Source organism: Lupinus angustifolius, chromosome LG04, assembly GCF_001865875.1.
Source record: "Lupinus angustifolius cultivar Tanjil chromosome LG04, LupAngTanjil_v1.0, whole genome shotgun sequence".
Lineage (NCBI taxonomy): Eukaryota > Viridiplantae > Streptophyta > Magnoliopsida > Fabales > Fabaceae > Lupinus > Lupinus angustifolius.
The window spans coordinates 22,222,454-22,236,341 of NC_032012.1; the positions used below are offsets into that span (position 1 = coordinate 22,222,454).

The 13,888-nt window shown below is 34.0% G+C and overlaps 1 protein-coding gene across 1 annotated transcript; it reads left to right on the plus strand.

Annotated features, from left to right (window-relative positions):
* Positions 11,682–12,665, plus strand: LOC109344727. Its single transcript, XM_019583479.1, has one exon. It carries the CDS (start codon positions 11,682–11,684, stop codon positions 12,663–12,665), a length of 984 nt encoding a protein of 327 aa, XP_019439024.1.

Here is a 13,888-nt window from a genome sequence, read left to right on the forward strand (position 1 = left end):
AGACACTATAAGAACTTTTACTTGGATATTCATTCCGACCAAGTCGTTCATCCACAAAAGAACAGCTCATCCTCAGGATGATTACAATGTCAAATGTTTGATGCCTGAGAATAATACTTGTTGTTGGGAGGGACAGCTATGAACCCCATGAGAAATTAGTTCATTACTAAAAAATATTATTGATAGTACCAAAAAATATTGACTTAATATCTAAATTGCCAGTAAGAACAAGTTATTGGCCATATCATCATATTCTTGGCTTTGAATAATGTGGCAAGATGAGATATTTCCATAAAAACTCATAAATTATTCATATACCCAAAAAAACACATAAATTATCTATGTACCCAAAAAAACACATAAATTATCCATGATGTGCATTATGCAGCACAATAATGTTAATGAGTGAAGCCTTTGTCGTGTCGGGTCCTACTATTGCACTACATCCATATTATAATGTTCATTGGTGTTATTTAGACAGTTTCTTACCTTTAAGAATTCTTATATTTTATTGCTTATATCCTTCGTTAAAAAAGTCATAAAAATCCATCATTTTCTTAATCTTATTATTTTAGTGGTTATTTTTAGGGGGGGAATCATATGATCCATCCAAATTTTAGTGAAATTAGTTCATTTGTAAAAATAATATTAAATTACTATCGATATAAAATTCTCATATATATGTATTTTATTTTAGTCTCCATTGTCAAATAATCATTATTTAATTTTTTATATATTAATGTTGTTATATATTATTCTCTTTTAACTAAAAATTATTTATCAAATTCTTCTCATACATATAAGTTGTATTTTGAACGACAATTTCATTCGGTCATCAATACTGATTGACTAACATGTATTGTTGTGTTACTAATGTTGTGAGTCTAATTTAATTGCAGCAGTTTCTTTGTTAGTATATTATTAACGACTTCACATTATGTTAGAATTAATTTCACTAATAAATAAATTTTAAGGGAAAATTTTGATACATGTAAAGATAAGAAAAAAGGTATTTTTATGCATTCTTCCATTTCTATTGTTGTGAATAGGATTTTCTATAAAGTTTAAATTACTATTTCAAACAAATGTACATATCTTGTTATCAAATTTTAGTATATGTGGGTTATGGAATATATAGATCTAATTAGGGACGGTAATTGGACGTGTTTGGATGAATTTGGATTTGGATCAAAATGGATGAATGAAAAATTATCCATTAATCCATATAAATTCATCATATCACATTTTTAAACTATTCAATCCATCCATACCAATGAATTTCAATTCATTCATTCTATCCATGTATCCATTTTAATTGATATCCAATCCATTTTTTTAAATTTGAACAAAACATTTTTAATAATGCATTATTTGAAGAAAAAAATCATTTTAAAAATCATTATATAATAAAGCATTTTTAAATATCAATTTAAAAAAACATTTTTAAAAATTGTTTTTTAAATAAAAAATGTCTCAAACCCCTAGGATAATGCTTTATTGCAGTGTTATTAATATTGTATCGGTAATCAAACCGGTTAGGGTACTGATATAATGGTATAACGGTTCAACTGATGGTTCACTACTTAAACCGCACACCGACAAAATTAGATATACATATATAATATATTAACATTAATGTTGAAAAATCAATAATATTTTTTATTTTCATTAAAAAATCAATTTTAAATATAAACCAGCCGGTATGACCGGTTTTGGCTGGTTTTAACCGATATGATTGCGTGACCAATATAATTATTGTACCATATCGGTATTGAGACCGGGTTACCGGTTGAACCGGCTGACACAAACTGATTTTTACAACACTGCTCTATTGTATCTCAGATTCTTGTAAGTGTGACACATTTTATATCTTATATCCTTATTATATGACCATAAATATTAAGTGTAGCACATTTTTATATAATGCTCTATGGTTGTGTAATTATATATGGTTGTGTAATTGTATATTAATTGTATCGTTGTAAAGAAAATATTTATGTAGCTAACAAATCTCGTTATGGAACACGGTGAAGTAGTATTTAGCCTTTCACTTCTAGGGAACAATAAGGAGTTAGCAGAGTCGTTGTTTCCTGCAAAAGGTGATAGAGATTTTTTAATGTTAATATTGAATTAGTTGAAAAAATCATAAAATAATCTCCTAGTGATAATATACAATATTTTATGAATATCTAAAATCGTTGTAAAGAAAACATTTATGTATCTAACAAATCTCGTTGTGAGACACGATGGAGTAATATTTGGCCCTTCACTTCTAGGGCACAATAAGGAGTTAGCAGGATCGTTGTTTTCTGCAAAAGGTGATAGAGATTTTTATATTAATGTTGAATTAATTGGAAACAAATCATAAATTAATCGTGATAATATACAATATTTTATGAATATTTAAATGTTTAAAGTTTATATTTTGCTTGGGTGCATAGCAAGTTGGGTTGTTGCTTATTTGGGAAAAAAATTTGTTTTTATTTTTTTGGATGAATTGGGTATCCATCCAAATGGTTATACTCGTGGATATAATGGATGAATTTGAATCTATCCATTATCAATATTATCTATTGGATTATACTCATTTAAATCCATTGGTTCTAACAGGTGGATTTGGATGAATTTAATTTGGATGGATTTTGATGAATTTTGGATTATGGATAATTTTGTCACCTCTAGATTTAATGTTATTGAAGCCGGGTTGTGATGTAAATAGTGAAATCTTCTTGAGTGAAAATTATAGAGGAGTTAAAATAAATTACTCATATAGTAAAATATAAATAATTTACTCTTATATACTTATGCCGTGAGTACGATGGAATGGTGGTTGATGCAGGAAACAAATCAACAATGTTATTAACATTAATAATGGTTTTTACAGTGACAAGAGTGATATAGGCAAAAGGCAATAATATAAATGACAGTACTAATTGGAGAGGAAAAGAATGAATAATATTTTGGAGCTTTTAATTTTTTGGGGTTCAAAATGAAAAGGTTGGGGCCAAATAAATGTATCTCTTAATGTCTAAGGTCACTTAAAAACCTTTCCACTCTAACCCTCTCTTTTCCTGCATCGTTATTGCTCACGGTGGTAGTTCACTCCATATCTTCACTTACTGTTGTTGTAGGTTAGGTATGTCGTGGCTAATTATTTGAAATTGTGGATGATATTACATAATGTTGATGACCACTGCAATCGCATCACTTAGTAATTACAGTGTGATAATTAACCACAATGATATAATTGAAACTAAACTCGAGATTATCCTTAACAAGTTGTATGAGGCCAAATTCGATTGGACTCATTTCTCACTAGCTAGGGATGGCAATATAGTGGCCAGGTGCAAGTAGTGTTTACCCACACCCTTACTTGCACCTATTGTGGGTAGTAGCATGTATCCATTTGTACAAAATGATTTTTAAAGTTATATTATAGTTGAATCACTAAAATTTAGAAAACTATTTTACAAAACCCCCCTTAAATTTGATGTGTTTTATAAGTAGACACTTTAAACTATTTTTTTCCTAAGTATTCTTTAAATTTTAACTATTTTTGAAATTGGTCTCTACATATATACAATTTTAAATTACTAACAATAAAATTGGAATTAACACATTAGATGGTGTAAGATTAACTACTATAATTCAGTTATTCCAAGTGACGTATTTTATACTTCACTTTTTTGTTATTTAAATTAGGGGTGTTCAAATCCAGATCGGTTCAACAATAAAACCGAAAACCGATCCAAAATAGATCGAAACGGCAAAAACTGAATGCATTTGAATCGTGTTGGACTTATTTTTTAAAGACCAATTGGTCTGGTCTGGATATTGGTTTCACCTCTTGGATCCAGACCGATCCAGACCAGACCGAAATAATATGTAAAGTTTAAGTGTGTAATACTTTTAAGTGTGTTCCAAACTTATTCTTTAGTCTCAACTCTAAAATTGTATCTATATTTTATTTGTTATATTTTATAACACATACTTATATATATGTTGTTATGTTTTTTGATACATTTTTTTAGAACTTAAACCAATCCCACAACCAAATAAAGAGGATTCAAGTGGTATTGTGATTAGGTGTTTTATTGTCAATTTTATTGTTGTGAAAATATTATTGTTATTAATCATCAGTGGAACACCATAACTGTTAAAATTACGTTGCAAGTGCTCATATTATTGTTATTGACATCTTGGTATTTTGTTGTATTGTTATTATTGATATATTGTTGTTGTTACTATTTTTTACTTTTATTATTATTGTCTTACTATTTATTACTATTTTATAATGTTGTTTACTTATACTATAATTGCACACATTTTAATGTTATTGAACACTATTTTTATTGTTGTTTTAGGTTTAATATTTAGTCATTTTTATGAGTTTTGAATTTAAGTGCAATTTCAATATTTTATAAAATAAAAAAACAGATCCAAACCGAACCGAAATCACATATTATATTTGGATCGGACATCTTAATATAAACAGATCAGACTGGTCCAAACTGCGTATAAATTACGTGTTTGGATCGGATCATTTTTTACCTAAAAACCGATTCAAATGGACCGCAAACACCCCTAATTTAAATCAAGCTGCTCCTTTACTTACATTGCTACTCAATTTTGTTACAGTTTTGCTACTCAATTTTAAAGTAATACAAAATTATAATATATAAAATATTTAATTAAAAATATATTTATAATTATGTGGATACGACGAGGTAAAGATCATAATACTTATAGCCCATCTATAAGCTATTATTATCTCACGTGAGAGATTTAGTGGCGTTGGGGTTTGTTTCATAGAGGAATCTTAAGTCAACAACTTGTACCACCGAATTTACCATCATCCTTGCAAGCATGATATTGTTGACAATTGTAAATGGAGCTTACATGCATTTGGGACATTTGCTGTCAATTTTGCTTATTATCTCATTTAAGTGGATTAAAGTCTTTTGAATAATACACTAAAAAAGTGGTGAATTTAACTGTGTGCCCCAAAAAAATACTTTTTGTTTGGAAACTTATAAAACAAAGATTTCCAATAAAGGTAGAGTTATTCAAAAATATGTTTTTCATAAGGTTGAAGATTTAAAGTGTGTTATTTAATTGAACTATGATGAATCAATAGAGCATCTTTTTTCTATCATGCTACTTTTCTTCTTCTATTTGGAAGGATTTTTATGTGTAGCTTCAAATCTCTACTTTTATTCTTATAACTAATTGTTGAATATGAATCATATTCTTGGCATTTGTGCAAATGGATCAAAACTTGTATTACTTTATCTTCTCAAAATATCAATTAATAATCTTTCTTTTGTATTGAGTTAGTACTTCTTGTACTAAATTTAATATATTTTGCTATGAAACAAATATTATGGTTAAGAGTAGTATTTTGCTGGAGTGTGGGAGTCTGGTTGTCAACCCTAATTATCGCACTTCTGCACGTTTCTTTCCTTCTGCAAATTTTCTTTAATGAGCGTTCATTTCGTTTTATTTTATAAAGATGATCTATATGCTAATAGTATAAGAGTTTTTATATTATTATTGTATCATCTTTTATTTATTTTAATCATTATTGGCAAATCAAAATAATGAATGAATTATGCATTGATTATGTATAAATATTTATACTAATTACACCATTTATTTTATTAGAAGCATGCTCTCATATGTTAAAGAAGAAAATCCACGTTTGACGTTTCCCTGTATTTGCTGTTATTATCAACTTAGTATTAAGGTCATTCGTTGTACATAAAAATATTAGCATTTTTATATGGTCATGGATGGATCTCTATCAAGATTGTGATTGAGAATAAAAATTCTTCTTATAAAAAGGTTACTTGACATTTGTAAGCAAAAAAATCAAATAATTTATCAATCGGAGTGACGTGGCTTAGATTCATTGCGATAACGGGAATTTAGCCACCTTTTCGTCCATTGTGCAGGACATGTTATATTATATTATTATTAGATAACTCCGTATATTCAACCCAAAGGATACATAATTGATAATTCAATTCAGTTTAATCCTAAAACAGATCTAGTCAATGATATGAACTGTAAAAAATTATGACTATACGGGTTTTATTGTTAAAATATAAATAATTCAAAATTCTGTTTCGTTAGTTAGTGGTTAGACTTACTATAAATAGTATTGTATCATCTTTATTAAATATTGGCTTAAAAGAAAAAGAGAATGATGTGGCAAAAGAAGTGGCTATGATGAAACATTCTTGTGGCCAAGTAAAATGAGTGGCTATAGTGTAACCTCTTTTGTAGCCAATGAGAAGAAGAGGTTGTGGTGAAGCATCTTTGTTTTTGGCCATAGGATCCTCAAGGCTTTGGCTATAAATAGGAATGCTCCAAGCCATTGTAAGACACACCAATATTCTAGCCTTAGTGCATATTCTCTCTTCTTCTCTTGTTCTAATATTGTGAGGAATATTTTAGTGTTTAAGATATAAGTGAGTGAGAGTGATATTGGGTGTACTTGGGTTTTGGGAAGTGAGTGAAACACTTGAGTGAACTTGTAATTCTCTTTTATCATAGTGATAATATCATTGTTGCTCTTCAACCGTGGACGTAGGCAAATTGCTGAACCACGTTAATTTCTCGGTGTCATTTTCTCTATTATATTTTCTCCATATGTCTTCCGCATCAACAAACTGGTATCAGAGCTCGTAGAGCTCTTGCATGCTAAGCCGTACGATCTAAAAGAAAATTCTTAGTATGCTCTGTGTTTGCAGCATTGTCTGATCTTACACACCAGAAAAGAATTGTTCTTGTTACTAGAAAGGTATAATAGTGTGAAAGTGCATGTCTAGGAAAGTTCTGTCTTAGGAAAGACCTGGTATTTAAGCGTGTCTGTTAAGACCCACCTCTCTTTCCTGGGAGCTTTCCTGGTGTATGTTCACGGACTACGATACTGTTCTGGTATACGGTTATCATGGCGAGTGCTAAATTTGATTTGGAGAAATTTAATGGAGAAAATGATTTCAACCTATGGCGATTGAAGATGAAGGCTCTACTAGTTCATCAAGGCTTGGGAAAAGCCTTGGAAGGTAGAAACAAGTTACCACAGAGTCTGACCGAGGACGAGAAGGATGAAAACCTGGAAAAAGCACATAGTGCAATTTTGTTGTGCTTGGGAGATGAAGTTCTACGAGAAGTGTCAGATGAAACTACAGCTGCTTCATTATGGTTGAAGCTGGAAAGCCTGTATATGACGAAGTCACTCACCAACAGGCTGTATTTGAAGAAAAGAATATATACCCTTCAAATGCAGGAAGGAAAACCCATAAAAGATCATCTGGATGAATTTAACAAAATTATTCTTGATCTAAAGAATATTGATGTTAAAATTGAAGATGAAGACCAAGCAATTCTTCTACTATGTTCCCTTCCAAGTTCTTATGAGCACTTCATCGACACCATGATGTATGGTCGAGAAGATCTGACCTTAGACGAAGTAAAGGCGGCGTTGCACTCAAAAGAACTGAAGAAAAGAGTATCATATTCGAGATCTGAAGGCTCAGGTGATAGTCTTTTTGCCAGAGGAAGAACAGAGAGGCGAAATCAATTTGGTGAAAGAGGGAAATCTAGGTCCAAGTCTAAAGCGAAACCTAGAAAGTATAAATGTTTTCATTGTCATAAGGAAGGTCATATAAGAAAGAATTGTCCAGAGCGCAAAGGCAAGGAAAAGATTTGTGAATATGGAGATGCAGCTGTAGCAAATGACTATGATAGTGCAGATGCACTAATAGTCTCAGAGCACGATTCAAAAGATGAATGGGTACTTGATTCTGGATGCTCATATCACATGTGTCCCATTAAGGATTGGTTTTCAACTTACCAACCCTTAGATGGGGGCAAGGTCCTTTTGGGAAATAATGCTCCCTGCAAGGTCATTGGCATCGGCTCAATTAGAATCAAGATGTTCGATGGAATCGTAAGGACGTTGACAGATGTAAGGCATGTTCCAGAATTGAAGAAAAATCTGATTTCCTTGGGAACACTAGATTCAAAAGGTTATAGCTACAAAGGTGAAGGTGGAGCTATAAGAATATCTAAAGGCGCTATGGTTGTAATGAAAGGAAAGAAAGAGAATAGTCTCTACATGCTACAAGGAAACACAATCACGGGTGTTGCTGCTGTCTCATCAACAAGTGATTATGATGTCACCAAATTGTGGCATCTAAGAATGGGTCATGTTAGTGAAAGAGGCCTAGCCGAGTTGGCCAAGCAAGGATTGCTATGTGGTCAACAAGTCGGGAAGGTAGACTTCTGTGAACATTGCATTTTTGGGAAGCAATGTCGAATAAAATTCAACAATGCAGTTCATCGAACAAAAGGCACGTTGGATTATGTACATTCTGACTTGTGGGGTCCTTCCCAAGTACCTTCTCATGGTGGTAGGAGATATATGCTAACTTTCATTGATGATTATTCAAGGAAGGTTTGGATCTTCATTTTGAAACACAAAAGTGAAGCATTTGTGAAGTTCAAGCAGTGGAAAACCTTGATCGAAAAGCAAACTGGGAGGAAGATCAAGCGACTGAGAACTGACAATGGCCTAGAGTTTTGTAGCAGAGAATTCGGAAACTTTTGCAAGGATCATGGTATTGTCAGACATTATACTGTGAGGCACACTCCTCAACAAAATGGACTTGCAGAACGGATGAACAGAACCTTACTTGAAAGGACAAGGTGTATGTTGTCAAATGCTGGATTGCCAAAACAATTCTGGGCGGAAGCTGTCAATACAGCTTGTTACTTGATCAACAGATGTCCATCAACGGCTATTGACTTTAAAACTCCAGAAGAGATGTGGTCGGGTGTTCCTGCAAATTATGATAATTTGAGGATATTTGGTTGCCCTGCATATGCTCATAACAAAGAAGGAAAACTTGATGCAAGAGCATTGAAATGCATTTTTCTTGGATATCCTGATGGTGTAAAAGGATATAAGTTGTGGTGGCCAGAGAAAAGAAAATGTATTATCAGTAGGGATGTTACTTTTAATGAAGCTGAAATGCTAAAGCCTCATAAAGAGTCTTCAAGTGAAAACAAAGACCCTAGTATCTCGGAGAAGGTGGAGTTTGAGGTGGAGTTTGAGGTGGAGCCAACGAAGGAAAATACATTTGATCAAGAAGAAGAAGTTCATGATGCATCTACTAGTAGTGATGTATCCCAATTGCAACATTATCAGTTGGCTAGGGATAGGCAAAGGAGACATATAAAACCTCCTGAGAAATATGGTTATGCTGATCTGGTGTCTTATGCTCTAAATGTTGCTGATGATATCAGCAATTGTGAGCCACAATCATATGAAGAAGCTATCAACAATAAAGAAGCTTCCAAATGGATTTCTGCCATGAGAGAGGAAATTGAGTCTCTTCATAAGAATCATACTTGGGTTCTTGAGAAACGACCAAAGTCTCAAAAGGTTGTTGGATGCAAATGGGTCTTCAAGAAGAAGGAAGGAATTCCTGGAGTTGAAGATGCAAGATTCAAAGCGCGATTAGTGGCCAAAGGTTTTACACAAAGAGAAGGAATTGATTTCAATGAAGTTTTCTCCCCTGTGGTAAAACATAGCTCTATTCGCATCCTACTTGCCATTGTAGCTCAATTTGATATGGAACTTGAGCAACTAGATGTCAAAACAGCATTCTTGCATGGTGAGTTGGAGGAACAAATCTATATGAAACAACCTGAAGGATTTGAAGTTCAAGGGAAGGAAGATCATGTTTGCTTACTGAAGAAATCCTTATATGGCTTAAAACAATCTTCTAGACAGTGGTATCGACGGTTTGACACCTTCATGCTCGAAAATGGCTATTGTAGAAGTGAGCATGATAGTTGTGTCTACTACAAGAAGCTGGCAAATAAGTCATTTATCTATCTCCTTCTTTATGTTGATGACATGTTGATCGCATGTAAGAACATGTCAGAAATAAAAAGCTTAAAAGCTCAATTGAGCTCAGAGTTTGAAATGAAGGACTTAGGAGCTGGAAGGAAAATTCTAGGAATGGAGATTCAGAGAGATAGAAAAGAAGGGACGCTCTTTCTATCACAAAAGAAGTATATTGAGAAAGTGTTGGAACGATTTGGCATGCAAAATGCTAAACCAGTCACTACTCCATTGGCGTCTCATTTCAAACTTTCAATGGCCTTGTGTCCACAAACTGAGAGCGAAAATGAGGAGATGTCAAGTGTACCTTATGCTAGTGCAGTTGGCAGTCTTATGTATGCCATGATATGCACTAGACCAGATATTGCACAAGCAGTAAGTGTGGTAAGTAGGTATATGGCAAGTCCTGGTAAAGTTCACTGGAAGGCTGTGAAGTGGATTATGCGCTACCTAAAGGGTACCATGGATATTGGCTTATTGTATGGAAAAGTCAAAGGTGTTGGAAGTAAGGTCATCGGATATGTTGACTCAGATTATGCCGGAGATTTGGATAAGCGAAGATCACTCACTGGATATGTTTTTACACTGTGTGGTTGTACTGTTAGTTGGAAAGCAACACTACAATCAATTGTTGCTTTATCTACAACTGAAGCGGAGTACATCGCAGTAACAGAAGCTGTAAAGGAAGCCATTTGGGAGAAAGGTCTAATTGAAGAGTTGGGTATACAACTAGAAGAAACAACCATCTACTGTGATAGTCAAAGTGCTATACATCTCACAAAAAATCCAATGTATCATGAAAGAACAAAACATATTGATGTTCGGATGCACTTTATCAGAGATATCATTGAGAAAGGAATTGTTAAAGTGGAGAAAATACCCAGTGCAAATAATCCTGCTGACATGATGACGAAACCAGTTCCAACAACGAAGTTCAGGCATTGTCTGGACTTGATTGATGTCCAGAATCTCTAGTGGGCATGAAGAAGAGCAACATGAAAATAGTTATGATAGTCTTTTAGCCAAGGTGGAGATTTATTAAATATTGGCTTAAAAGAAAAAGAGAATGATGTGGCAAAAGAAGTGGCTATGATGAAACATTCTTGTGGCCAAGTAAAATGAGTGGCTATAGTGTAACCTCTTTTGTAGCCAATGAGAAGAAGAGGTTGTGGTGAAGCATCTTTGTTTTTGGCCATAGGATCCTCAAGGCTTTGGCTATAAATAGGAATGCTCCAAGCCATTGTAAGACACACCAATATTCTAGCCTTAGTGCATATTCTCTCTTCTTCTCTTGTTCTAATATTGTGAGGAATATTTTAGTGTTTAAGATATAAGTGAGTGAGAGTGATATTGGGTGTACTTGGGTTTTTGGGAAGTGAGTGAAACACTTGAGTGAACTTGTAATTCTCTTTTATCATAGTGATAATATCATTGTTGCTCTTCAACCGTGGACGTAGGCAAATTGCTGAACCACGTTAATTTCTCGGTGTCATTTTCTCTATTATATTTTCTCCATATGTCTTCCGCATCAACAATCTTGTTAAAGAATAAGAAAATTGATAGTTTTTTCTGCCATATAATCTCCTCTTGATTCTCCTTCTTTCTCAAGATCTAAGTACTCAACTTCATCTTCTCCAATCTCTCTCCATCACACATAAACGTCTTCTTTTCTTGTTCTGTTTTCAGTGTGTTCCAACAAATCTGGTATCAAGAGCTAGGTTGGAGATACAAGAACATAAAAGAACATCGATCTTGAATCAATATGGGACAAAACAGTGGCAATTTCCCAGCAAACTTACCAATCCTCGATGGCAAGAATTGGAACAAATCGAGAGTACAAATGAAGGCATTGATGGGGTACCAAGAAGTGGATGAAATAGTTGAGCAAGGATTCCAACCCTTTGTTGAAGGAGGAACAGAAGAACAAAGGAAACTACATAAAGAGAATAAGAAGAAAGATTGCAAAGCAATATTCTTACTGCATCAATGTGTGGATGAAGCACACTTTCAAAAGATCTCTGGTGCAAAGAATTCAAAAGAAGCTTGGTTGATTCTTGAAGCTTGCAACCAAGGAGCAGAACAGTTGAAGAAAGTAAGGTTGCAAACACTCAGGCGCCAATATGAATTGATGCAGATGGAATCCAATGAGAGAGTGGCACAATTCTTCAACAAAGTCATCACACATACTAATGCAATGAAGGCATGTGGTGATAAAATCAGTGATCAATCTATAATTGAGAAGATCCTAAGAACTCTAAACCCAAGATTTGATCATATTGTTGTGGCAATTGAAGAGATGAAAGTTCAGGATCTTCAAGGATCCATGGAAGCACATGAGCAAAGGCTCATTGAAAGGTCTAATGAGAGACTAGTTGATCAAGCATTGCAAGCTCACTTCACAGATAGAATAAGCTTCAATGGAAGGAATGGATTTCGAGGTAAGGGTGCAAGAAGAGAGTTCAGAGGTGGAAATCATAAGAATTTCCAACAGAAGGATCATGACAAAATTGGTCATGGCATACATGACTCAGAAAGAAGAGGGAGTCTAAATCAATGGAGAGGTGGCAGAAGATCACTTGATAGAAAGAAAGTAAGGTGCTTCAATTGCAATAAGACATGTCACTTTTCAAATGAATGCAAGGCTTATCTTGGATCAAACAATGATGGAGCAAGTCACACAGTGAAGCACATATGGTCAAAGAAGAAACAACAACTGAAAGTGAGGAACAACCCTTATTGCTCATGATGATTACAAATCAAGTAAACAAGAACAGTGATGTTTGGTATATAGACTTTGGGTGTTCAAGCCACATGATAGGACATAGAGAATGGTTAGTGAATTTTGATGAGAGGAAGAAAAGCAATGTTTGACAACAGAATGATCCAAGCTGAAGGCACTGGTGATGTGTTGATAAACAGAAAAGATGGGAAACATGCTATGATTACAGATGTGCTATATGTGCCAAACATGAAGAGCAATCTGATTAGCATCAGGCAACTACTTGAAAAGGGTTTTTCGATGGGTCTACTTGATGGATCACTAGAAGTTTATGATCAGAGGAAAAGTTGGTAATGAGAGCATCAATGGCTCCAAACAGAACATTCCAGATAAGCTTAGAAACTATGGAGTCTCAATGCCTATATGCATTATCCTTAGCAGAAATTTCATGGTTGTGGCATATGAGGTATGGACATTTGAACTTCAAAGATTTGAGTGAGTTGAATTCATAAGATATGGTTGCAGGGCTACCTCTAATCCAACCCCCTAAGAATATATGTGACAGTTGTTTGATAAGAAAACAATCAAGGTCCTCATTCAGCAAGTACACACCATCCAGGGCCAATGAACTTCTGCATGTGGTGTACTCTGATGTGTGTCGACCTCTTGACACACCATCACTAGGAGGAAGCAAATACTTCATCACCTTTGTAGATGAGCTAAGCAGAAGAATTTGGTTGTTTTTAATGAAAAACAAAAGTGAAACCTTCTCAGTATTCAAAGTGTTCAAAGCTCAAGCAGAAAAGCAATCAGGAAAGAGCCTAAAAATCCTAATGACAGATGGTGGAGGTGAGTTCAACTCAGGAGAATTAGGCAATTTCTCTAGTGAACAAGGGATTGTGCATGAGGTGACTGCCCCTACACACCTCAGCACAATGGAATTGTAGAAAGAATAAACAGAACCATAATGAATATGGTTAGGAGCATGTTAAGAAGCAATGAACTCTTAAATGAATTCTAGGGTGAGGCAGCCTCAACAGCAACTTACATACTCAATAGATGTCTAACTAAGAGGCTTGAAGGCAAAGTTCCTGAGGAATCATGGTCAAGAATCAAACCATCAGTGAAACATTTGAGAATCTTTGGTTCAATTTTCTATAGACACATACCAGACCAAAAGAGGAAAAAACTGGATGATAAAGGTGAAGCAATGATCTTCCTTGGCTACAACAACACAGGGTCCTACAAAT

Excerpts from the sequence above, each read along its gene's own strand:
- LOC109344727 (XM_019583479.1), top strand. The coding sequence starts at position 11,682 with ATGGGACAAAACAGTGGCAATTTCCCAGCAAACTTACCAATCCTCGAT.